Source organism: Alternaria arborescens, assembly GCF_004154835.1.
Source record: "Alternaria arborescens strain FERA 675 chromosome Unknown contig_2, whole genome shotgun sequence".
NCBI lineage: Eukaryota > Fungi > Ascomycota > Dothideomycetes > Pleosporales > Pleosporaceae > Alternaria > Alternaria arborescens.
In genome coordinates this window covers 925,216-951,529 of record NW_021167857.1, presented here as the reverse complement: position 1 = coordinate 951,529, position 26,314 = coordinate 925,216, and the positions used below count along the sequence as shown (strand labels likewise).

Here is a 26,314-nt window from a genome sequence, read left to right as displayed (position 1 = left end):
GGGAACTTTCTCTTGGATACCAAGACGAACACCACAACGGTCGCATGTTGGACGAGACGATGCACATATCACGAGACTCGTCAAAACTCTTGCGGGGACATGTCGGCCACTTGCGCGACGGCTGGGATTGACACTGGGTTAAAAAAGTGCAGCTGCAAAGGTAAAGATGGCCTGAGGATGGCGGCCATGTTCTTTACTTAGCCGCCGACGTCTTGTCGACGGGCAGGGATGGTGCATAGTGCCCATGTCGCCGTATGCATGAGGCGCCGCCCATTCGCTGGACAAGCAAAAGTCAAGCCTCGCTACAACGCCAAACCTCCGTTGTCGATACTGCTTCGAGTCTAGAGCTGCTAACCCTCGTGCCCGACATGATCGACGTCGATTGCCAGGCGTCGAATTGGCCGCGTTCCCTCCATCCTCAGACTCGACGGGCACACAGCATGACCCAGCATCCTTGCGCGCCTCGGCCTCTGCATTCGCGTGCGAGGTGACAAAGATCACAACGGTGCAGCTCCCAACGCCGCCCCATCTTCTCTCCGCCGCAGGATTCGCCCGTACTACTCGCTGGAGCCGCTGAAGGCTTCGGCACGGCACATCAAGCCAGCCCTGAACCAATCTAGTAGGACACTGCCAGACCGCGAGGTTTAATAGTAGCAGCAATGGAGCACGCCTACAGTCCCGCACCGCCGCCGTCGCCCCGACTGCCTCCACCGCCGTCTTCACCGCACCCGGCCCACCTCCAGGCACCGCAGATATCTCCCAGGCGCTTCGCTGTGCAACCTCCCCTCCTCAACACCACCCTCGCGCCGCCACCTCAGTCTGGCCACTCGTACCTGCATGGCTCGCTACCTACACCGGCGACTGCCTCGTCTCTGAGCCTGCCCTTCTCGCCTTCCCCCGCGCCCTCGACGTATGCGCCTTCGCCCATCGCGGCTGCTTCTCCCATGGCTATGAGGGGCTCGGGTCCAGCCGTGCCATACAATCCCCAGCAATGGACGCGGGGTGGGAATGTCAGTGGGCAGCATGTTCAGCATAGCCAGACATCAGTCCCCACGAGGCTTCAGGATGTGACAGGCATGGAAGGTATATATCACTTCCTACTTTGTCCCAATTTCGTGTTATACGTAGCAGATTGGATAGACTCTCTTTTCTCTTCCTCCGCAAAATATGCATCTTCCTGTGTGTCGAAGCCTTGGTGGCCTACTTTTCGTATCAACTGCGCAGATTGTTCTTGGAAACATCCCAAGCATGGCAAGACGTGATGCTAATCGCAACAGCCTCGATGCCCTCACCACCACCTCCATACTCGCCTGGTCAGAACCCGAACGTATCGCAATCCCTCAGCACCAGCAACACATCATCGCCTCAGATGTCTGCGAGCACATTTCCCCATCCACCACCTCCCCCACCCCCGAGCAGCAATCCTTCGTCTGCGCGACCCATCTCTGGATATCACAGTCGACCTGGGTCAATGGTCATACCTTCGAGCGCGACAAGCATAACATCGAACCCTCAGTTCCCACCTCCACCTCCCAGGAATGGAACAGGTCGTTCAGTGTCGCGCGATAAGCTGGCTTCCAAGTTCAGTCTGTCGTCGTTCAGGAATCGAAACAATGATCATAGTCCTGGCCCGAGCAACATCGACTCGCTTCGTATCAGTACTTCTGATGCGATTCAGCGGGCACCAGCTTCTCCAGGACTGGTCGCACAGAGGGCTGCCTCAAAGTATGTCTTTGCATGAGGTAGTATATCGTGTTACTGACATTGTTACAGTTATATGGCAAACACATTAGACCGACGGTACAGCCCCGACACGCAATCACCTAGCAGACCACCCACCTCTCGAAGAGCGGCCTCTGCTGGCGTACCGGGCTACGAGACCCGAACGCCTATTGACGAATCGCCAATAGTGCCAGCAGGAGGCTGGAGTCGAAATGTGCCATTACCTCCGCCCCCGCCAGGTCCTCCACCCAGCAGCTCAAGATCGCAAAGTATGGGACCGGGGACTGAACCGCCATCAAATCGAGCGCCGATCTTACCTTCAGCGCCTCCAACAAGAAGACCCGGTCAAACAACATTGGCACCCATACCACCTACTCCCCAAGGTTGGCAAGATGAATCTACGAGCGTGCGACCAAGGTCTCCAGCCGCCCACGGTCTACATATTGACACAAGTCCGCGTGCTGTGCATCTGTCCGATCAGCCTGCGCCAGCATCAGAGAGCGGGAGCGTATCCATTTCGTCGGGGCCAACGACCACCACATCGGGTTCGGGTAGCACTCTGTATCGCACTCCAAATAGAGGAGAAGGTAGCACCCGAGGCATCCGCGAGCGACGGAGTGAGAGTCGTGCTGCTCGAGAGCTGCGTATCGAACCGAGCAACAACCCATGGGCGCAAGATTTGGAAGCAGAATCAGCAAAACCTGCCAATCTGGACTTGGGAACGCCTGAAGGTGGCCTAACGCGACGTGGTGCTATCACCAAAGGCACACCGAGGAGTGCCGGGGCTGTACGCTCACCAAGAAGCGGCCATCTCTATGAAGATCCTGGTTCGTCCAACTCTACGCCTCGGGTGGACACGAATCCAAAGGCTGCATCTATGGCTGTTGCAACACCACCTTTTTCGCCAGGTATGGAATATCTCAGTCGTTCAGCACAGAAAGCACCCGTCTCTCTCCCCTCCAAAGCGCTGCCTACTCCACCGTTACGTATCTATGGTGATGAGAGGGAAGCAGACCTGACCCGTTGCTCAGAAGCTGCAAATGATTCGGCGATCCAAACGCCTAGTACCGCACATACCGGCGCACCAAACTCGAGTTTGAGCACACCAAAACCAGCAGACACGCATGCTTTCGCACGTGCCTCCATGGAGCGGCATCGACAATTCATCGAGAAGGAGATGGCAGCTGAAACGGACCAAGATAGACTGGAGCTATTTGCCGAGTTCATTGTTACTGAGTCACGACTTCGTCGTGATCGGTACTCTGGGGCTTTTGATGCAATGGCCGGAGATATTATGGATTTGACAAGAGATTTATGGCGCTCGTACGGCAATTCTGGGCGCAGATCAGCTACACCAAACACCCAGGCTACTCCTGTAGGACAGGGTAACAGGAGGTCCCAGGGCTCCGTAACTGGCGAATCTCCCGACACACGCTTCTCCTCGATGCCGACGACAGCTGCCAGTCCTGCGTCTTCCATTGGCAACTTCACTCCCCATACAGAACCAGCATCCCCATCCAGCGCATCCAGCCAGAAGGCTCGGGACGCTTCTTGGGTCAACAATTACCATCCTTCGCTGTCGCCTATCCCAAGTATGGCTATGAGCACCATTCCTGATGAACAAGATTCCAGAGGGCGGTCAGCAAGTCGCTGGTGGGAAAGCGACGGCGGCTCCTCTGGAGTTGGTGGTGGTAGAAGATTGGAGCGGAGTAAGCGGGAATCAAAGTACATGAGCTTGCCAAAGGAAGCTCGTGAGAACTTGCAGTGGGCAGGCGAGAACCCATCCACTCCAAACCAGCGAGGCGAGTCCAGCAGTCGGCCAGCGTATGGACCTAATGAATACCCACCCGAAAAGGTCGGCCTGCATGAGGAAAATCTACAGCCACCATACCAGCAGCCTTATGGTTACTATTCCAGGTCTGCTACGGCAACGCCGGACCCACATAAGCTGGATGTATCCCGACTCGTCACACTTCCGCCATCCTACCCACGCCATCACCCCGCAGTCAATAACAGCCACCCTGACCTGGCAACTATCCGAAGTAGCTTGCGAACTCTATCGGAGCTCGACGAAGTGAAGAATACAAAGGCTAAGTTTAAGACGAAGATTGACGCACGAAAAGAGCAAGAAAATGCATCGCTGTCTGACAGAAGAGCACAACTTCGGTACAACATCCAAGACAATGTTCGCAATGGAGTCATGTCGTTTGCAGAAGCGGCCAAGGCAGAAGCAGATTTCGAGGCTCGCGAGCATCAAAGAGCTCAGGACGTAGTCCAGTGGATATTTGACAGCTTCCAGGCTGAAGTCGCTAACCCACTGCACGCTATGTTCTGCGAACGTATTACCAAAGCCACCGCATCGATGGAGCATCTCAAAGGGCGTTTGTGTAACGAGGCGCAAGAGCCCAATCCCAATCAAACGCAGGAAGAGGGTGATGAAAAACCAGAACTCCTGGAAATGCTTACCTTGCACAAATGGCTGTTCGAAGCGCGGGAGCAGCTACACAAGGAGATGTTCGAACTCGAAGACGAGCGCAACGACCTTTACAGGGATATCATTGTCTTGCCATATGTCCAGACCAAGAACGAACAGAAGGTCAAGGAAGCCACAACCTTCTTCCAACGCGATGGACAGGATCGCAAAGTCACATTCGAGAAGGAAACGCTCAAGCGCTACGAAGATCTCATGAACGTCATCGAACAGAACGTGACCCGGGGTGTCGAAGCCCAGCTGTCAGCTTTTTGGGACATCGCACCTGGATTACTGGAAATTGTGCAGCAAGTCCCTCGGAATCTGCACGGCTTCGAGGTTCTGGTTCCACCGCAGGAGTATGTGGAGACGCCGGCCTACCACGAATACCCACTACAGTATTTGTACACTCTATTGGCACATGCTGGTCGCTCGGCATACCAGTTCATTGAATCGCAGATCAACTTGCTATGCCTACTGCACGAAGTCAAGACTGGAGTTATGACGGCAGGCTCACGACTTCTGGAGACGCAAAGGCTGTTGGAAGGCGAGGATCTGACAGGCGTCAATCAAGAGATGAAGGCTATCAGAGCAGACGAGGAACGGCGATTGACGGACGACCTCAAGGAGAAGGTCGGTCTTGTCGAAAGCCAGTGGAACGAGGCACTTGGGAAGGGCCTTGAAAACTGCAAAATGCGTGTAGAAGACCATCTCACCGAGCAAGGTGGATGGGACGATACCCTGAAGGAGTAGCAGGGGCATGATTATGACATGGTTGGAATTTTCTAGCATTTACGCACCGTACCGATACCCGTCTGAGACCTGTACTGAAAAGATTATCTGGTAGTTTATTGAATGCATGAACACGCATTAAGGCGTGATTGCGCTTGTCTCCGAAAGTCGTTGTTTAGCTTGCAGTGCTTGTGCGTGTATGTTGTGCGTCGTCTTACAGAGATGCACCTTACCCCAGGATTGCTGGTTGGCTGCAGGACCACCCCTCACTACAGTGTGCGAATTGTTCTTTATTATCCTTTCTGAATGCAAGTATCTGAAACAGAGGCCTAAGCTTTCGAGTCTTTGAGGACTAACACAGCGTCGCATAGTACCAACTGTAGGATACCATCCCACTTCGTCTACGTCTACTCGCGTATCTGACATGTGATACACAGGGTCCATTATCGCAACGGCCGTTACGCCTACCTGCGCTTTCCCAGACAGACACAAACAAGCATCGTCACAGCGGCGCCCCCTTCCGCAGATCCGCCATTTCATAAGACTCTTATTTGTGCCCTTCATCGCCATTGTCTACCTGGCACAGGGTTCCTCCATTCACCGCCTTGGTTGCGCCGTCTTAAATAGGCTAGCGCAGCGCCCGGGCCACCCAAAAAATCGCACACCTGCGCATAAAGACTGGCGACCTCGTCTGTCCCTCCCACCCTAAACGCTTAACCACCCCCAACTACACCCACAGCTCTCCAAGCCCTCGGTTCCCAGTGGACCGTTCATAACAGAAAAAGAAACAAAAAAATACAGAAAACAACAAGAAAAGCCCGTCCGACGACCACCGCCAACTCTTCGTCTCCCACTGTCGCTTGAACCCGACAGACGTCTTACTTGATCTCACCTTTTTCGCAAGAAGAAGGAGTCAGCGCGCCCGCATAGCCAGTGCTATTTGGACCGACTCTATTACCCCGCACATCTTCTGTTGCAACTTAGGTGAGTGCTGAAACTTTTTGCGAAGCGAGCGCACCTGCACATGTCGACCCTGATTCTGCCCGCAATATTTCGACCCCTCCAACTAACACACAACCCCGCAGATATACATCATGTCTGACGTCGCCAACCCTACTCCCGTCCAGGAGGGCGCTGACGCCAACGGCGCTCAGGTCGACACCAACGTCGCTGCTGCCCAGGCCGAAGCCCCCACCCCCACCACCGCTGCCCCCGCGAACAACCAGAACTCCGCGTCGCTCTATGTTGGCGAGCTCGACCCCTCCGTCACCGAGGCCATGCTCTTCGAGCTGTTCTCCTCGATTGGCCAGGTCGCGTCTATCCGTGTCTGCCGTGACGCTGTTACCCGTCGCTCGCTCGGTTACGCCTATGTTAACTACAACAGCTCTGAGGATGGCGAGAAGGCCCTTGAAGAGTTGAACTACACCGTCATCAAGGGCAAGCCTTGCCGTATCATGTGGTCCCAGCGTGACCCCGCTCTGCGCAAGACTGGCCAGGGCAACGTCTTCATCAAGAACCTGGACCACGCCATTGACAACAAGGCTCTCCACGACACCTTCGCTGCTTTCGGTAACATCTTGAGCTGCAAGGTCGCTCAGGACGAGCTCGGCAACTCCAAGGGCTACGGATTCGTCCACTACGAGACCGCCGAGGCCGCCAACAACGCTATCAAGCACGTCAACGGCATGTTGCTCAACGAGAAGAAGGTCTTCGTCGGCCACCACATCCCCAAGAAGGAGCGCATGAGCAAGTTCGAGGAGATGAAGGCCAACTTCACCAACATCTACGTCAAGAACATCGACCTCGAGGTCTCTGACGAGGACTTCCGTGAGCTCTTCGAGAAGCACGGTGACATCACCTCCGCCTCCATCGCACGCGATGACCAGGGCAAGAGCCGCGGGTTCGGCTTCGTCAACTACATCAAGCACGAGGCTGCCTCCGCTGCCGTTGATGCTCTCAACGACACCGACTTCCGTGGCCAGAAGCTCTACGTCGGCCGTGCTCAGAAGAAGCACGAGCGTGAGGAGGAGCTCCGCAAGCAGTACGAGGCCGCTCGCCTTGAGAAGCAATCCAAGTACCAGGGTGTCAACCTCTACATCAAGAACCTCAACGACGATGTCGACGACGAGAAGCTGCGCGACATGTTCACTCCTTTCGGTACCATCACCTCTGCCAAGGTCATGCGCGACGCCATGCCTGCTGAGGGGCGCTCCGAGTCCCCATCCGACGAGAAGAAGGACGAGGTCAAGGAGGAGCCCAAGGAGGCCGAGATCAAGGAGGAGCCAAAGGAGGAGTCCAAGGATGACTCGTCTGACGACAAGAAGGACGAGAACAAGAGCGGCGAGAAGGTCACTATCAAGGGTGAGAAGAAGATCCTTGGTAAGAGCAAGGGCTTCGGTTTCGTCTGCTTCAGCAACCCCGACGAGGCCACCAAGGCTGTCACCGAGATGAACCAGAAGATGATTGAGGGCAAGCCTCTCTACGTCGCTCTTGCCCAGCGCAAGGATGTCCGCAAGAACCAGCTCGAGGCCACCATCCAGGCCCGCAACCAGCTCCGCATGCAGCAACAGCAGCAGCAGCAGTTCGGTGGCATTCCTCAGATGTTCATCGCACCTGGTCAGCAGCCTATGATGTTCCCCGCTGGTGGTCGTGGTCAGATGCCCTTCCCCGCTGGTATGCCTGGTCAACAGGGTGGCCGTGGCGCTGGCTTCCCTGGCGGTATGCCCGGCCAGCAAGGTGGTCGCGGCGGACCCAACGGTCAGCAGATGCCTCCTATGTACATGCCCCCTGGCATGGCTCCTGGCGCTTTCCCCCCTGCCTACATGAACCAGCAGTACATGCAGCTTGCACAGGCTGCCCAGCAGGCCATGGGCGGACGTGGCGGCCGTGGTGGCCCCATGGCTCCTATGCCTGGTATGCCTCAAGTCCCCATGGCTGGTGTTCCCGGCATGCGCGGCGGTCAAGGCTTCCCTCCTCAGGGTGGTCGCGGCGGTCCCCAGGGCGCTCGTCCCGGTCAATCCCCCATGCCCTACCCTCAGGGCGGCCGTGGCGGTCCCGCCGGTGCCGGCGTCGACATGGGTGCTTTGAGCGGCGCTGCTCCCGGCCAGCAGAAGCAGATGCTCGGTGAGGCTCTCTACCCCAAGATCGCTGAGATGCAGCCCGAGCTCGCCGGCAAGATCACCGGTATGCTTCTCGAGATGGACAACAGCGAGTTGATCAACCTGTAAGTATTCTTGTTTCAAGCTCTTCTAATCCATGTGCTAACTATCCCAGTACTTCCGATGAGGCTGCTCTCCGCGCCAAGGTTGAGGAGGCCATGAGCGTCTATGACGAATACGTCAAGAACAAAGAGGGTGAGCCTGAGAAGGAAGCCCCCAAGGAGGAGATCAAGGAAGAGAAGGCTTAAACCTCTTTCTAGTTGCCACTGAGTAGGATTCGGTCCGCGAATCTCTCGATCGGCAGCAAGTAACGATGGTCGCATGATCTTTCTGAACGGCGAACGGCGCACGGGTAACGGTTTTCACTTACGATACGGGACGGCTTTCATGACCCATTGCACCCAAAAAGTTTTCACGATTCGATGTCCTCTTCTCTGTTATCAGCTTACAGCCATGTCACGGCAAGTCTGATACGACACCTCTTTCCTCGGCGACTGACTCCTTGACTGGACTGTCGGACGCCACCAATCTCAAATTTCCCGAGTTTGGTTTTCCCCTCTTCATGTTTCTTTTTTCCTTGTTCCACTCTAGTGCATGTTAACATAGACGGCGCCCCGTCTTCGAAACGTCATGATATGGGTGTGGGTCTGTGGATGGATTTTCTTTGCGCAAGCAGTATGATACCTCACGAGCAGCTTTACGATACCAAGCTGGCTCTCAATGTTCGGGTTTTCGGCGTCTCGATAATTCATGGTAGATGTTATGGTGGGTGTGAGAGTGGATACGATCACGATGTGAGCATCTGGTACAGACTGGATAGCTTTGAGAGGAGAGATGTGGCAGGTAAGATCTTAGGCATGTAGTCGATACTCCTAATAGATCTTACAATATTCATGACTGGCTCTTTGATACGCTGTGATGTTTTCTACTTGTTCTTCTAGAACGTTTGTTCCTACGATCCCTAGCAGAGTGTTGGTCTGTTTTGTAACAAACATGACAAGAAGAGGATAAAATCAGGTTAAGTTGGTATCGTCATTCAATAATACTATATATGTCGTTGGAGAATATGGAACCTTGACCAGCAAGTATCTGTTCATATGCCAGTAATAGCCCAATGGTACGCCATTTTACGCTCCAAGTCAACCACGGACGCCTATTTCTTGTAGTTCTTGTGCGCATCGATAACCTTTTGGACTTCGCCTTCTGAACCCAAGAAGATACCCGATCGGTCGTGGATGTGTTCGGGAACGACTTCGAGCATACGGTCCATCTTGCTGTTTACTGCCAAACCGCCAGCTGCACACGTGTTAGCAAGAGTGAATCAATATGTGATTAAAATAGGACATACCGTTTTCGAAAACCATGGCCATGGGGGCGCATTCGTAGAGAATACGCAACTTGCCCTTGGGAGTCTTCTTATCCGCGGGGTAAGCAAAGATACCGCCGTACAATAGTGTTCGGTATGCGTCTGCAACCATGGATCCAATGTATCGTGCGCTGTATGGCTTGCCACCCTCTTGTGGGTTCTTGAGGCTTTCACACCAAGCCTTGACAGGCTCTTCCCAGTACAAGCTGTTACCCTCGTTGACTGAGTAGATGGACCTGGTCTTGGGGACCCTCATGTCGGGATGTGTGAGGATGAACTCGCCAAATGCAGTGTCGAGTGTGAAGCCGTTGACGTTTCCGCCCTTCATTGTGAGGACCAGCTGAGCGGAGGCGCCGTACATGGTGAAACCTGAAGCGACCATCTCGGTGCCAGGTAGGAGCATGTCCTCCTTTGTGCCCTTGGCGCCCTCTGGCAGCTTGTATATCGCGAAAATTGTACCAACTGCGACACCGGCGTCAAGGTTGGAGGAACCGTCGATGGGGTCGCAGGCTACAGCGTAACGCGCGTTGGGGTACTCGTCGAAGACAATCGCTTCTTCTTGCTCTTCAGAAATCAGGAGGCGCACGCGACCTGAGGAGCGCATGGCGGTGATGAAGAGCTCATCTCCGATTACGTCGAGCTTCTTTTGATCGTCACCTGTGGAGTTGGTCGCGCCTTGGAGACCAGTGAGCTGTTTATGTTAGTCGCTGTTTCGTCTGGGAATGGTCGGGTTGGCTTACGTTGATTAATGTCGCTCTCCGGATGTAGTAGGCAATGCTCTTGAATGCAAATTGCAGTGCGTGGCATAGCAGTCTAGCAAGAATGGTTAGTCCTCCAACTCTGACATTCTCTCGAAGCCCAAAACTTACGTGAAATCTCCTGTCGCCTCGGCATACTTGGTCTGCTCCTCGGTGAGGAATCGCGTAAGGGTGATGATGTCGGTGTTGATCTTCTCCTGCGCTGGGCCTCCCTCGTTATTGTTGGGAGCCATTTTGTGAGATGTTTGAGCTGTTCAATGTACAATGCGTAAAAGTAAGGGATGACGAAGCTACAATGGCAAGTTGGTATCAACGGGGAAAGGAAGATGGGAAAGAGTATGGGGAATGGGGAAGTTTGGAGAGAGGGATGGTGAAAAGCTATCAAGGTCGAGTCCAGCAAAAAGCGGAGCGCAGTATCGTTATGAAGTCAGGGTGGGTAGAGTCGGGCAGGCGGACCACACTTCTGTGCTATTTGTTTGGCAGGCGCTGGGAGCTATAGCCCTCGGCAACTGGTCGGACATCATAGGCAACTCACGATACTTCAGCCGGGCGGTCTCAGCCACAGTTACTCCGGATCAAGGCCGAATTTCGTGGGAAATTTCCCGGGCTTGATGCTCGACACGGTCTGGCCATGGGCGAAAATACATGGCTCGAGTCGTGTGCGGAAATTGACGCGCTTTGTTGCGGGAGCGCGTGGTTGTCAAGCTATGATGCAGGTGCGGAGACGGAAAAGTGGAGGGGTACGTCCGCCAGGAGGGGATGGCGGGGCTCTATCCCACACTGACGTCTGCCCGACTTTTTCCGGACCGCGGACATAGAGCCATCACGATCCCACGCCCCGTGAGCCTCAATTTCTCAACGCCTTTCAACCTCCAATACCATGCCTTTCTGTATGAACGTAATGTCATCAACATGGCGATTCCCACTGGCGGAAGAATTTCTCGACGTGGCATTGCCCAAGTATGAGCAGATAACTCTGGCTTTGGTCTGTTCCGGCGCGTCCTAGAATGCCCATTGCAAGTTCACGATGCATAAGCTGCGCCGGCACATATGAAGCCTCTATCAACGCCGAAACCACGCATAGCACTCGGGCTACCTATTACCGAGCTACACGGCTTGACACGAACATCTCTGTAGTCACAGCACAACATTTACAAGTCAAAACGATAAGAGAAAATCCGGCTTTTATACTACACGCCATAAACATACATTCGTTGTGATCAAAAATGTACAGCTGAACAGCCCTATGAAGTCCAGCTACCTAAAACCCACTCCAAGCTAATTCCATCGCAGAAATGGGAATAGAGTAATGCAATTAATGATGATTTTTCCCTCCTGTAAATTCCAGAGCGCTTCTACTCGCTCTTCAGCTTGTCCTGCTTGACCGTGAAGGCCATGTCTAGCAGAGCCTTCTCCTCGTTCTTGTGAGACACCTTGAGTCCAGTTGCTACAGATGCACTAGGGTTGCGTCCAGCGTACATGACGTGTCGTCTGTTGTGGTGCTCGGTCTGGTTGAGGAGCGTCTCGATTCTGGGCTGTGTAAAGCTCCAGGCACCGGCGTTAAGGGGCTCCTCCTGGCACCAGATGATGTTTTGCGCGTTGGGGTACGAGTCGAGGTTGTCCTTCAGTTGCTGCCATGGGAAGGGGTTAAGTTGCTCGATACGGGTAATGGCAACATCCTTCTCGCCGCGTGCTTCACGCTCCTTGACAAGCGCAGCGTACACCTGACCTGTGCAGAGGATGACACGGTTGATGCCCTCGTGCGACTCAATCTCTCCAGTAGCGTGCGCAGGGTCTTCGATGATCCACTGGAAGTGCGAGTCACCAGTGAACTCCTCAATGCTAGAGCGAGCGAGCGGGTGGCGGAGCAGCGACTTGGAGAAGAACAAGATAAGAGGCTTGCGGAACTGGCGGTTCATTTGACGACGAAGGAGATGGAAGAGGTTGGACGGCTTCGTTGTGTAGGCAATCTGGATGTTGCAGTCCTGGTGCTGGCGGTCAAGCTTGTCGGGGGACGGGAAGATACGGGGATCCTCGTTGCAGAGCTGCAAGTAGCGCTCCATACGTCCTGACGAGTGTTCAGGACCTTGACCATCGTAACCGTGCGGCAAGCTCATGACGAGACCGGAACGCTGAAGCCACTTGACTTCACCAGAGGCAATGAACTGATCGATGATAACCTGGGCAGTGTTGGCAAAGTCACCAAATTGAGCCTCCCACATGACGAGGGCGTTGGGTGAAGACAAGGAGTAACCGTATTCGAAGCCAAGCCTACAATTGATTAGTCAAGCCAAGACATAAAAAGGACGAAATGCGACTTACACTCCGTATTCGCTAAGAGAAGAGTTAGAGATGGTGAAGGTGGCCTGGTCCTCGCTGAGGTTCTGAAGAGGGGTGTAGGTCTTCTCAGTCTCCTGGTCGTGGAGCACAGCGTGGCGCTGGGAGAAGGTTCCACGCTCGACATCCTGTCCAGAAACACGAACGTGATGGCCTTCCATGCACAAGCTTCCAAATGCCAACGCTTCCGCAGTAGCCATGTCGATGTTCTTGCCGTCCATGACAGTCTTGGTGCGGCCAGCCAAAATACGCTTCAAGTTCTTGTGCACGTTGAAGTCCTCTGGTGCACCGCCAATCTTCTCTGCGATGTGCTGCAATTGAGATTCCTCAATGGCAGTTGGCAGATGGGGCAGAACCTCTTCTGCGAGTTCCTTGGGAGACTTGAAGCCGTTCCAGGCCGAAGTAAGCCACTCCTTGGAATTTGGTACGTAGTCCTTGCTGCGGTTGAAGCTCTCGTCTAGCATGCCCCAGACCCAAGCCTTGTGCTCGTCAATGTCCTCCTTGGTGAAAGTCTTCTCGTCGAGCAACTTCTTGGTGTAGATGTCTAGTGTTTGAGGCTGTTCCGAGATCTTCTTGTACATCAGAGGCTGGGTGAAGAAAGGCTGGTCAGTCTCGTTGTGACCCTGCTTTCGGTAGCAGACCATGTCGATTACTACATCCTTCTTGAACTCAGCGCGGAAGTCGGCAGCCAGCTGGCAGACGAAGTTGAGAGCCTCGACGTCGTCACCGTTGACGTGGAAGACAGGTGCGTCAATGGCCTTGGCAATGTCCGAACAGTATGGAGTAGAGCGAGAGAACCTAGGATCCGTAGTGAAACCAATCTGGTTGTTGACAATGATGTGGATGGTTCCGCCGGTGTGGTAGCTGGGCAGCTGGTGGAAACCCATGGTCTCATACACTATACCTTGACCAGCGAAAGCGGCGTCACCGTGGAGGAGCATACCCATGGCGCTGGAAGCCTCCTTCTCGTCGTTGTTGTAGTGGAGGATGGCGCGGGTCTTGCCCAGGACGACGGGGTCTTCAGCTTCAAGATGGGACGGGTTGGCGACAAGAGACAACTGCACACGCTTTCCGGATGGCGTAGGACGCTCGAAGTTCATACCCAAGTGGTACTTGACATCACCAGAGCCCTCTTCGTTGGCTTCGGCAGTACCGGCAAACTCACTGAAGATGGACTCGTTGGGCTTCCTGACGACGTTGGAGAGCACGTTGAGACGTCCACGATGCGGCATACCAATGACGATGTCCTTGACGCCGAAGTCGACACTTCGGTCGATGAGGGCCTTCATTCCAGGAATCAAACTCTCGCCTCCTTCAAGACCAAATCGCTTGTCGTTGGGGTACTTGGTGGCCAGGAAAGCCTCAAAGTTGGTTCCCCAGATCAGGCGGTCCAAAATGCGGCGCTTCTCGTCGACAGAGTACTTGAAAGGCGTGGGGACCTCGATGCGCTCACGGAGCCAGTCGCACTGCTCCCTGTCGGGAATGTGGATGTATTCGATACCGTAGGAGCCGCAGTAGAGGCGTTCGCAGGCCTCGATGATCTCCTTCAACTTCATCTTCTTGCGCGTCTCGGTCTTGAAGCGCGGTAGGATACCCGGGCCTAGTTCAATCTCCTGTTCCAGGTCCTTTTCGGTGAAGTTGTAGTGGGAAAGCTCAAGCTCGCGCGGCTTGCTGTATCCGAACTGCTCTGCCTCTGAGCGGATGCCCAGCGGGTCAATCTTGGCCTTGTGGTGACCACGAGCCTGGTACGCTCGCACAAGCAATTGGACCTTGAGATGGTTCATAACGTCGGTACCTTCGGCGGAAGCCATGCCCATTCCGGGCTTGTGAGCAGCGCCGCCCTGGGGCGAGCTCATGATGTTGGGCGGCGGTTGGAAGGCTTGCGACACGGGCATGTCGCCAGACTCCATGTTGTGGAAGTAGACCTGCCATGAGTAGTGAACGCTGGCGGGATCCTGCTTCCACTGCATGTACATGGCATCGATGTAGTTGGCCGTGTTGCCCTGGAGGAACGAGTCGTTGGGGTCCTATGCCGTCATTGTTAGCTATGGGGTCGAAGAGTTTGAAGGCGGCGCTGGAGAGGTACGCACAACGCCCTTGTTGGTGTCTTCGGACGACACAGCATACCCGCGGCGCTGCGTCAGCGCAAGCGGCCTGCGACATGTCGAGATGGCGTTTCGTGATGGCTGTGCGAGGCTCGAGAAGGTTGCTCTCGCCGGGGCGCACTGGAGCGAGCGGGAGCACTGGCGCAGGGTGTTGCGCAACATGACGGGATTAGAATAACAAAGCGGAGGTGGGGAGGGGTGGCATCCAAGCGGACGACGATAGACAGAAGAATGCTTCTGCAGTAGCAATGGGCAGTAGAAGTTGACGCAGCCCAGCACATGCGAAGGCCCCGTGTTCCGGCCTAGCGCACTATGATGGATCGAGCGCACTTCCGACCGGTCACCACGTCAAATGCCTCAAACACCATATAATTCACGCCTGGTTTCGAGTCTTGAAACATTCGCATTGTAGTCGCCTAGCAACGTTGCGCGTCTGGTACGCTGCATCTGCCTGCCGTTGCCATGCTCGGCTGGTCACAGCGGCACTGCACACAGCGAATCGAAGGCTCATTGAATGTTCTCGCAACACCGGCCAATAGCAGCGCAGGCCTTATGTAAGGCGGAAGTGGTGCCCGCTGCAGCTTTGCACGAGGAAGCAGCCTCTGACGTTGGGAGGCACGGATACATATCCGCTGCGCCTGAGGTGTGTTACCTCTCTTGGCTGATGCGGGCTGTGTTTCCTGCAAAGACGCCCTGGTACTGGGAGAGTAGCATTGGGTAGTGATGTGCGTTTTGTTGTAGTCCTTGCAGTCTCCAGAGCTCCGAATAAACTTTTAAGCCGCGTGCCGATTACAGCGGGCGGCATTCGTCATCCATGGATGCCTGCCTGTGCGATGGGTGATGCGTAGTCACGTGCAGCGCGTGAATCTGGGGAAGCCACGACTGGCTAGTACCGCCGCATCGCGTCAGCCTCAAAGAATCACTGATCGCCGCGACCCATCTCCCCTCCACCAACATGGCCGACGCTGCTGCCCAGTACAAGAAGCAGGATGGCAGAGTTTCTGTGTCTGCTGATGGCAAGACGGTGTCGTGGAAGTCGTCGGCGGCCAGTAATGCGCATCCTCCGCTGTCCATAGCCATAGCAGACATTGGGAGTACGTCTTGGTTTCCATAACAACACATTTGCACATGGCTGACGCTACGTAGATCTCCAACAGACACCTGCGACCTCTGCAAAAGCCTCCATCAAGATCGTTGTACCGGAGCCCGCTCCACAAGCCGGGAACCATACCCTCACCTTTACCTCCGGCACCGCTCGCGACGATCAGCAGAACATAACCGGTCTATTGCGCAAATGGATCGAGGCTTCCAAGCAACAGGCTGCTCCCGCCCCAGCTCCTGCTGCTGCTGCTGCTGCTGCTGCTGGGGAGGGAGGGGACGGCGGCGCATCAGCTGCAATGGCCATGGCTCAGACCGTAACAGCTGGCGGCAAAGACAACGAAGAAAACTACGACGATGCGAAGCTGCTCGCTGATACATCACTCCAGATGTCGCTACTCAATTCGAGCCCAGCGCTTCGACAACGCTTCGACCGAGCGCTAGCGGAGAAGCCTGATTCCGTTGGCGTATTACAGTTCTCTATGCAATTCTGGTCTACTCGCGTGCACATGTTGAGATCACACGCAACGGAAAGATCGCAGTCTACTGGAACATACAACGTGCTTTCTGTCATCAAGTCAAAGTCGGTCAACGGCACTCTCATGCTGAGCTTGACGAAAGAGCAGATCGAGCTGTTGTTCAGACAGCATCCGGTTGTGCAAAAAGCCTACAACGAGAACGTGCCCCAGCTGAGCGAGGGTGACTTTTGGGAGAGGTTTTTTCACAGTCGCTTAATGAAAAAGCTCAAGGGAGAGCGCATCCAAGAAAAGGACGTGCTTGATCCCAAGCTTGACAAATACCTGACTTATGATGAGACGATGGACAACCAGGATCTGCTCGCCGCCTCAATTCCCAACTTCATCAACATCGAGGCGAATGAGAACAACCACAGCCAGAAACAAGGCAACCGGCCCGACTTCACCATGAACCCGACCAACTATGAGAAAGCGCCCATTCTCCGAGTCTTGAATCGCATGAGCGAGAAGATGATGAAGGAAGTGCCACCCTCAGACTCAAGTCGGCATGGACCTGCCGGGTTGGATGAAGAGACATACAAAGAGCTGCAGTTGCGCGACCTACAGCGTGCAGATGATGACAACAGAGTCGTTCTTCGGGTACAAGACCAGAGTAGATTCTTCTCTGCCGGTCAGAGCGTGCATACCTCTACTAGTGCTGCAACTTACACAAAACGTACTCCTGCACAGGCTCTTTCGACGTTGCAGCAGGATCTTCGCAAGTTTAGCAGTGACGACGGCAAGGTGTTGAGCGTTGACCTCCACTCTACAATCGATATCGATGATGAAAGCAGTAGCGATGAAGAGGGGTCTGCTCCAAAGAAGACCAAGGTTGGTAGCAAATCAGCCCGAAGTGCAGCCTCTTCGCAAATTATAGCGGCTGTCAAGAAACGACATTTGCACAACGATGACTATTCATCGTCCAAGTCTATCCCCACGAGCGAGCGAGCGAAGGAGCTCCATGTCTCCGAGGCTGTTCTTGACAACCTCACCATGACCCACAACACAACGGTTGAATTCCTACACTACTTCTGGTCTGTATTCTACTCAGGGGACCCAGACCGCGCGAACGAGATTGCGCGTCTTATCGAGACGCTAGACAAGTCACTCGATCGTATCAAGGCGGTGGCTGACATGGCAGAGGCCGACCGCGCAGCCAGGATTGAGCATGCCCGGAAGGAAAATGAGTTTGCTAACCAGCGAGAGAGGAAGAAGAGGAAGTTCGATCCCGAGGCCATCAGAGGAGGAGCCAAGGCTGTCAACCAAATCGTGGACCCCTTGCTTCGAGCGATCGACGCGGCGCGGAGTCAGTATCAGAAGGCTCTTCAAGAACAAGTCGCACGTAGTACGGCGAACGCAGCTGTTTGATTGCATATACAGGTTGTATTTATTGGAGACTGCAAATCTTTCTATTTTTGCATAGCGAAGGCGTTTGGAAAACCCGGGCTGGTGTTGATCGACTAAATATTTTCGTCAGCAGTCGTCACCCACCCTTCGACTTACATGTGCTTTCCCAAAGCACCTATACTTCCGCGGTTAAATATCATGCAATTTGGTCGCTGGTTGTGTCAAATGTCTCGAATCATGGCTGTCACAATGTGCCGGTATTATTACAAACAGTTTTAGTACGCGATCAATTCGAATTGCGACGGAAGTTGTGAGAATGTTGTTTTAGGCCTTCAGTAAATTTGGTTCATTTAACAAATACTATCTGCGGCTCAAGTGATGTTGGGAGTGCCGATGCCCACCTAACAGCCATCTACGTCGGCTACTGCGCGAACTTGTAATGATCGACATGGGTTGCACGAAAATGGTCAGCCCATGACTAGGATCACGGAAAACGAAGCTACAAGCTACAAAATATCGGTATGATCAATGCTTCATTGGGACTACACACTTCAAGAGGAGAATTTTTCCGGATTCTCTATCTTCTTGTAAGTAGTTGTTAAACCCCACCTCCGCTATGTTATGCTTCCTTGCTCTCGATCGCGCGACCTCATCACAAGAGCTCAGATCTGACGGCTCATCCCGCCTGCCAAAGCGAACAGCTTCCTGCTAGTCCGGACTGTTACGGCATTGGACCCCTGATCCAGAATCTTGCCCCACCTATTCTGTAACTTGACCATGGACATTTTCTTAGAGGAACCTCACTTTTACTTCGTACCTCTGCAGTGTCAATTGACACAACTGAACCACGGAAGCTCAAAGGAACCGATTTGTGATGCGAGGATGATGCGTGTATGTATATATGTATATATATATATGTGTGTGTGTGTGAGAGAGAGAGAGAGAGAAAAGGGATTATGAAAAACAACAGAGGACGTCATCATCAATCTTAGGAAGGCAGGAACGACTGCGACCAACAGCGGCCAGATCGAAGTAAACGTCTGTGGAAACCAATAATACGGAAACATCGAATGGGGAATATACATCAAGTATTAAAGTCGGAAGAAAAACACAAGCACGAGAAGCATCCACCAAAGAGCAGACAAATTTTCCGAGTGAACCGGAACCGCAACACCTACATCGCCCAACATGAGCAGAACCTACGATAAATTCTCAACATCTAAAACAAGAGATATCGTCGCAGGCAGAATTGCTTCTGTCTTCGGAAGTCGCTACGGCCACAAGCGGAAAGTTTGCGTCGATCACCCTCGATAATAGTCGCGCGCTGGATCATAGTATAGCTGCGTTCCTGCCATGTGTCAGCGAATGCAACATGGATTTTATGTCACGGATCCCTTTGGAGTACAGCAAACTTACTGCCGTTATTTGATCCAACTCCACCTGGGGTGGCCCTTTCCCTTGGTCGGTTATCCCTGTATAGACGATGAGCGTTGTTCTGGTTCATACCAGGGCCTTCGTCAACCTACCTGTAGCGGAAACTGTGCCAAAGGTACCACCTCGCAACCCAGTTCTCTTCATTGACCTGGGTCCAGTAACGACCCATATCATAATACGGTCTCGTTTCGGCGCAAGCATCGCGGACAACCGTCAGAATCTGCGAATGCTTGGCAGTTTCCGATATCTCGTCCCATCTATATGGCTCTGCTACGGAAGGGTCGGCTCTAGACTGCTCGGTCAGGCTGTAGTAATTCGAGCTCAAAGCGTTTCGAGCAACCACGGCTTCGTTCTATGCGCGACAAAAGAGTCAGCGGACAGCTCTCGAACATCGGCTTGAGACTTACAAGTAGCAACTTGTGTGTATGTTCGTTTAGCCCGAGTCGAGCGCAGATGGCACTCTTGTCAGCGCTTTGGGGAAGAGGAGGCAGGGTCATGTTCAGGCAACGTTCCCTAAAAGGATCGTTTATCCCACCAGCGATACGAAGGTGACTGTTGAGCCTTGAACAGATCCGAACAGGTATGAGGAAAATCGGGTTGCACTCCCTTTGTCTTTATATCTCATATAGAGATCCTTGAAGGCCGGCAGATCTTCTGGAGTTGCCGTTATGTGACAGCAGAGATCCATTGTCTTCCCATCCCGCTGTGACACGGCGCATACGCCACAGCACGAGATAATTCAGATCCCATCAGAAGGATATCGACTAATACCACCATTACTCGTCCGGCTGAGGCGCCATTCCATAAAGGTGGCTTGATATGCAGCTAGCGAATCCTGGGTGTCATGCTTGGTCAACACCGATCTATTGACGTGGATAGGGTGTATCACCTGGCTCTCGCGTATCCCAATCTGCAGTAACGGGAGGTGTATGCGTTAGAGGCTATTACCCTGACTTGCCGCAAGGATGTCGCTCCAGATCCATGGGATGTGCAGTGCTTTCACACTGGCATGTAGATCTCTCCACATCATCATACCGTCCTGTTGGCGCTAGCTAAATCGGCGGTAGCTCTTCCTAGCCTGACGAACAAAACAACATCCGCCATGCAACTATCGGGCCGCTAAGTCGAAGGCCTAATGCAGTTCCGAAGCCCAGTTCAACGGACTTGAGCGCTGGTCAGATATGAGTACGACAAGCATTTACTGCTGGGAGAGAGATGACTACATCGAAGACTTTTCGGGTCCAACGTATACTAGCCACAAGCGAAATGCACGATTACACGGCTCACCACATGGCGTTTTCAGCGTTTTCAGCGGATTTCGGCTCGTCACGATTAGCAGCTGCGAATCGCTGACGCTGGTTCAAGTCGACGTCCCTTGAAGCTGGGGTGGATTGAAGACAACACGTGGGTTCAAGTCAACACGGGCCGACCTGAGTCATGTCTTCTCACAGGAATGATGTGTCAGTTCATGTGTACAGATCAGCAAACCACAACCTATTTGAGGGAGCCAAGTAGGGGTATACTTGCAGCATGTCTAAACTCCAAGCCCCTGCGAGCAAAATGGGCGCCGTATCCGTACCCAGCCATACAAGGTAAGGATCGTCGTCAAGTCTAGGTCAACCGGCAGTGCTCTCAAGCGACCAATGAAACCAAGTCCAGGGCGTCTCGAGGTGCCAAAGAACAGTCACGGCTGAGGCGTCCAAACCGTTGTAGCGACATTAAATCAACGGACATGAGCAACCCTGCTATCGTCTATTCGAAACTCAAGGTATGTAGTTTGTTTGGGGCGGTTCATATGGCTGACGCATATGGCAGATTCACCAGCTTCTAGAAACAATCGAAGATCTCGCTGTGCCGACTAACTTCACCCATCCCTAGTGTTAGCCAAGCCGGTGTGAATACGATACTCCAGCGTCAGCGCACGGATGCTTCCCGGTACCCCGTAAAGTGAACCTGCCGAAGTTTAACACCGGTCAGATACCTGATGAAGCTGCCCCTTGCGCAGAACTACTTCGTTGGCTAATAGGTTGACGTGCAGGGAGGTTTTTTTCTTTCCTCTTTTCGGTGTGTTCAGCCTATACTATACCTACTAGATGGATTCGAAGCTGACGTATCGACTATCATCACTCTAGCGGTGATAGGTGGCTTCCGCGGCGTCACTACACCCAACTCACTGGTGCAATCACCCTCCAGATTAGGAAATACTGTGACTCGATGGTCACCCCTGCATTGAAGTCTTATCAGAACATCGCTGGATTGCCCGAATCGTTCACCAGGACTTTTGAAGGAATGTGAAGCTACAGGGAGGAGAGCATGTACCAACAGCCACATGTGCTCGGCACTTGACTTCATAATCATCACAGCCCTGGCACGCCCACGCTTCCAGGTGAACCTTGTCGACATGTAACCCTGCCGCTGCACTAAGTTCTATGGTCTCTGCGGGTACTGCGTCAAACTAGTCTTTCACCAAGACGCTGCAGACGAGCCTAGAGGAAAGAGACCGTTTTGTCCGTTCAGGGACGGGTTGTATACATTACGAGCGGAGCGACCCACTTGTTCCCGTGGCCAGGTCCCTTGAAAGGTTTCGGATGCTTTTGCCGGTGTACGCTAGACCCTGAACGCGCAGCCTACTGAAGGGTAGCTTTGCAGGGACAACCATTCAATCTTGGTCAACTGCGGAACTCTGAAGATTATATCAAGATCTTACTACTAAGTCTCGATCTTATGCTGTCATCGTCGGGTGGCACGCGTTACCGACAGATATGGGTTATGACCTCGCAGCGGCACTAACAGAGGACAGGGAAGCCTGGGGCCTAGAGTTTGCGTGGAGGCGGGAGCAGCCACCGCACCGTAAGCAAACAAAAAGCGACGTGTTCACGGGAGGGTCCGACGTAGGGCCAAAAGGCAGGCAGTCTTGCTTTTGCATATCGTTACCAAAGCTGGGAATACTCGTGGGTTTCCGAGCTGGGTGCAGGGAGCATTTTGATTGGATGACCTTCCGCATGTCGCGTCAGATATCGCTTGCGCCTAGGAGGCACAGAAAACTGGACCGACATCTTAGGCTTACTGCGGTGGTCATACGACTGAAAGGGCTTGATTAGGCGAGTACTTCGCCCTTGGTGATGACATCTACCCGCCATCTCCGAAATGGCGAGTGAGCAGCCACGAGATACGACAGGGCGGTTGCGTAGGAACATATCGCGGACACTCCTGCCTAAACCATACAACCTCGGAGAGGGCGTTGTCGGATGTCTGCTGCTTCCTAGGATGCCTGTACCGCACAAACAAAGTTGCTGCTATCGGCAGGGTCCCACACTCATGCACGTTATGATCTAGCATCGATCGGATCTCATCTTTGGCAATATATTCATGGCCTGACATGAGCATGACGCCTAACGCACATCCCCGCAACGCCAATTTACTGGATTGCAGCAACCGCCAGGAACCCGCATGTGGTCCAGCTGCATCAGATCTGTCCGGAGCGAATGCGGATCCGCCATCTCGATCGATTCATGCCTCGCATCCGGATCCTTTCGCCTATTACAAGGCTTTCGTAGATACGAACTCCTCGCGCATTCGACCGCAACCGCAAGCACAAGGGGGCGACGGACATCGTGTTGCACAAGACCACGATGGTTACACCTGCCATGATATTTCCGGGGCTGGATACGAGCAGCAGGATATGGACTACCAACAACAGGCCAGAGTTCGAGCCGTTCCCTACAATCTTGCCGTCCGGCTCGCAAATCGCTCCAATGGGGCGCCCTTGGCAACCATTGCGGAGCAGGGTTCTTACTCCACGCTAAACTCCCACGGCTCCCTCCTCAGTGTCGGCCGCTTACCTTCGCTGCGTGTGGTGGAAAATACCTCACCAACCCACGCTCCGAACAAACTTTCCCATACTTCAGAGCATCGTAATCTTCTGCGCGTCACCGAAGACACTCACCTTGAGCACGTGCTAGACGCACCAAGCAAAGGGTACGATGTGCCTTTGCGCAAGGATCCCAAAACCTCTCCCCGGGTTGATCATGCCGCTACACAACCTGCGTTAAGCACTATTCAGCCTTCACAATCTACAGCGTATCAAATCGGCAGGAGAGACCCCGAAGCAAATTCCAGGGATGTGAAAAGCTTCTTTCGTGGCGTTGTACATAACGTTCGAGCTGCCTCGAGAACCCTGTCTAGATCGTCTTCGATGCAGGCATCGCTCAATGAGCACTACGACGACCGGCCGGAGACGAGCGAGGATAGTCCATACAGCCATTTATCCGCTTCTGACATGTCTCAACTGAGCGATGACAGACATGACACGCCATATCGTATGCCCAGTGCATCTCAGTCCCTGAGCGCAACTAGACTGTTAGCTCCCGTGGATCAGACCAGAAATGGGCAGATTTTCATGGTGGATCCTAGATCTTCAGCTGATGCGATGCCATCCTTACTTGATGCCAAAACGTATCCGCTGGAGTCGCAAAGTATGCCTGCAGCCGTAGCGCAACTACCACCACCTTCGGTTGTAGCTCGTTCGCGTGAATGGTCCCCTTCTGTGCGTCTTGTGCACCCAGAACCACGCGATGAAGCACCCAGAGGCCGTAGCGCTGAAGCACCAACGCTCTCAAACGAAAGCAGGAACACAATCTCAGCTGGACAGACGTTCTATGGCATCTCCACATCGAGTAACATCAGCCACTCGCAAATAGAGCATGAACGTGCGAGGGAAGCTAGTCGAAACACGAGTTTCTGTAGTACCATGTCCACATCCTATTCGGGAACAGTGGTGGGCGTTGATGTTGACCTTCAGCACGACTTTTCTCATCCAGTGCGTTCTTCGCGCCCGCCCACACCTGTCGCGCCGGTATGGTTTACACCACAAATGGCCGAGTTAGAGAGGCAAGCTTCAATTTCCGAGTCTCCCCCTGATCCGAATCAAGTTCCTGAAGCGGTACCCCCGCGTTGCTCAATCACATCATCTGCGTTGACATCTTTACTACCAATAGCTGCTGCATCGGGTATCGTTCGCCCAAACTACGACACACCCAAGATTTCTTTCTTCTCTCCATCAGGTAATCTTATCCAGCCAGAAGGCAGCTCAACGCCTGGTACAACGAGCGCTTCAGACCTTAGTGGTTCACCCGTTGCGACCACATCGTACTGCGATAATAGAACCACATTCACGACCTATAGTGCCTTTCCCACAACGACATGGCTACCGCCTCCAAGGCCCTCATTGAGGCCAATGACCACACCACCCACATCGTCGGCTCCGCTTCCTGCGCACTTACGGTTCCATCACAACTATAGACGTCCTGAGCTGTCGCAGATCGATTCTACAACCGGCTCCACAAAATGCTTCATTGTACCTGCTCCATCAGTCCATGGCTGTGACGGGATAGTGCTGACCGAGGGTCTTGCGCCTCACACCAAACCGCGTCATTCGCACGAAAAGAACAAGCCACGCCCACAATACAAACGACGCAAGTCGGCCCGGTCCTTTGCCGAAGATCTCAGAGACGAGGCGAGATTTCAGAGAGCCCGATTGATCACGGCTATTCTTGCGAGCTGCACTTCGTCAGGAAAAGGACGGGTGATTTGCAAGCGAAAGGCTTCCAGCCGTAGAGCCGCAGCAACCGCCTCCGTTAGCATACCTCGGAATCGCACAGGCGGGAATGTCACAGGTGCCAGGACGAAGCGGATTGATTCCTGTGAGATTACGAACAAACGCGACATAGGAGTCCTCGGTCCGCTAGCCGGACACACTCTACGCATCTGCTTTTGCCAGCCATTCGATGGCGCAGGAAAGTCGACACATACTGCAGCTACCGAAAACACTTGCATTGGCAAGAGCGATCACACAAGGAACATGCAGAGCCGGTCGAAGAAGGAAAGCCCTCGCACAGACACGAAGGAAGTGGAAGTCGATGCAGTATTACCCATTGCTCGGGTCGTCAGTGAAATTGAAAGAAAGATGGGCAACAATGTACGCCAAGGTACTGCGGTCCGCAAGGGGAAGATTCAATCGACCACCGGCACAAATCAGCACAACAGGATGCGAAGTGACAGTGCCGTCAGTGTGGGTGTTGCACTGAGGACCGCTACTGCGGGAGGCTAATCGTCCGACTATACCGGATCGGCAGTGACAGCTGCCACAGGTGTGGGTACTTGGCATGGTTCTGTACCAACATGATACGAAGCGAGTCTGTCACATCAGAAACGGGCAACGGGTTTGCTATAAAGGGTCTAGCTTCGCACGATGAATCTTCACTCGGTCGGTATGGTAAAGTAGAAAGGGCAATATCAGTATCCGTTTTTGGATACAACGGAAGTTTAATTACGAGATATGATTAGCGGTATTGTGCTAGCGCAAACGAGTGTGGGCTGTATACTTGGAAGGGCAATAGTCATGATCGACAATGTTACTTCTTTTCCTCAATGTGGGCATGGGGTTCTTCCACCAATGATGCTTTACTATTACTCAAAAGCAGGCTTTACTGTCAACGGAAGACATGGGATTTTGGGATTGAAAATTTCCCCATGTGCTCGTCTGATCGGTAAGTTCGTGTGGGGCAAATGTCTGCGTAGTGAATGGGACGACGGGAGATCATCTTCTGCCAAGCGCAGAAAAGAAAAGTGTTATATGCGATCGTCTTCTGGATCAGCGAAGGCATATCACACGGAAGGATAGCAAGCATGCATGCGTAGGATCAAAAATTCGAGTGTTATTACCCGGTTTGTATCATGACCTCCCGCACTAACCGCGCGTCATATAGACCAATCTCATTCACTCGCGAGTTTTGGTGTAGGATTTCGTATCGAGTCCTAAGATTAAGCAAACCCGATATTGGTAGGACGGAACAAGTCTTCTCTGCGCATAATCCTGCCGCTTAATCGGTGGGTCAATCAGCAAAGGAAAAGGATCCAGATGCACTGGCAGGATCATAATCGGACAGGAACCAGGTGTCGGCGATGTCCTTGGAGAACATACTGGAAGCACGTATCATGATCACAGCGGCGTAGCCTGGAGCCAGTCAGAGTCTACCTGAGAGATGTATGGTGATGACATGCACACCGATAACAGCATCGTCTCCTTCTACCTCGGCGTACTGCTAACCCGGACGACTATCCATCAACAAGAGATGAGTATTGACTGTCTATCCATAGACACTATCTGTTTTCAATGGTACCATGTCCTTGCGAGGCGACAAGGCCAATGATCGACCATGTGTGACGGTCGAACTCGCGTATTTCAGCATCCCAGACATAGCATCACCAGTT

At 53.4% G+C, this 26,314-nt stretch overlaps 7 protein-coding genes across 7 annotated transcripts; 5 read left to right on the top strand and 2 right to left on the bottom strand.

Annotated features, from left to right (window-relative positions):
* Positions 1-659: 659 nt before the first annotated feature.
* AA0111_g1158 (hypothetical protein) lies at positions 660-4,945 on the top strand (the record flags this gene model as incomplete). The annotated part of the gene is made up of 3 exons (XM_028645461.1): positions 660-1,083; positions 1,278-1,725; positions 1,774-4,945. The coding sequence occupies 3 exons, from the start codon at positions 660-662 to the stop codon at positions 4,943-4,945; spliced, it is 4,044 nt and encodes a 1,347-aa protein (XP_028511071.1).
* Positions 4,946-6,018: 1,073 nt separating this feature from the next.
* Positions 6,019-8,330, top strand: AA0111_g1157 (Polyadenylate-binding protein, cytoplasmic and nuclear; the record flags this gene model as incomplete). The annotated part of the gene is made up of 2 exons (XM_028645450.1): positions 6,019-8,147; positions 8,198-8,330. The coding sequence occupies 2 exons, from the start codon at positions 6,019-6,021 to the stop codon at positions 8,328-8,330; spliced, it is 2,262 nt and encodes a 753-aa protein (XP_028511319.1).
* A 905-nt stretch (positions 8,331-9,235) lies between these two features.
* On the bottom strand, positions 9,236-10,439 carry AA0111_g1156 (Fructose-1,6-bisphosphatase; the record flags this gene model as incomplete). The annotated part of the gene is made up of 4 exons (XM_028645439.1): positions 9,236-9,378; positions 9,431-10,139; positions 10,189-10,261; positions 10,318-10,439. 4 exons carry the CDS (start codon positions 10,437-10,439, stop codon positions 9,236-9,238), a joined length of 1,047 nt encoding a protein of 348 aa, XP_028511320.1.
* A 1,122-nt stretch (positions 10,440-11,561) lies between these two features.
* Positions 11,562-14,810, bottom strand: AA0111_g1155 (2-oxoglutarate dehydrogenase; the record flags this gene model as incomplete). The annotated part of the gene is made up of 3 exons (XM_028645428.1): positions 11,562-12,477; positions 12,529-14,570; positions 14,634-14,810. 3 exons carry the CDS (start codon positions 14,808-14,810, stop codon positions 11,562-11,564), a joined length of 3,135 nt encoding a protein of 1,044 aa, XP_028511321.1.
* Positions 14,811-15,603: 793 nt separating this feature from the next.
* Positions 15,604-17,629, top strand: AA0111_g1154 (hypothetical protein; the record flags this gene model as incomplete). Its single annotated transcript, XM_028645417.1, has 2 exons — positions 15,604-15,742; positions 15,795-17,629. 2 exons carry the CDS (start codon positions 15,604-15,606, stop codon positions 17,627-17,629), a joined length of 1,974 nt encoding a protein of 657 aa, XP_028511322.1.
* A 3,145-nt stretch (positions 17,630-20,774) lies between these two features.
* On the top strand, positions 20,775-20,920 carry AA0111_g1153 (hypothetical protein; the record flags this gene model as incomplete). Its single annotated transcript, XM_028645406.1, has 2 exons — positions 20,775-20,810; positions 20,858-20,920. 2 exons carry the CDS (start codon positions 20,775-20,777, stop codon positions 20,918-20,920), a joined length of 99 nt encoding a protein of 32 aa, XP_028511315.1.
* Positions 20,921-22,421: 1,501 nt separating this feature from the next.
* Positions 22,422-25,151, top strand: AA0111_g1152 (hypothetical protein; the record flags this gene model as incomplete). The annotated part of the gene is made up of 1 exon (XM_028645395.1): positions 22,422-25,151. The coding sequence occupies one exon, from the start codon at positions 22,422-22,424 to the stop codon at positions 25,149-25,151; it is 2,730 nt and encodes a 909-aa protein (XP_028511316.1).
* Between the last annotated feature and the right edge of the window lie 1,163 nt (positions 25,152-26,314).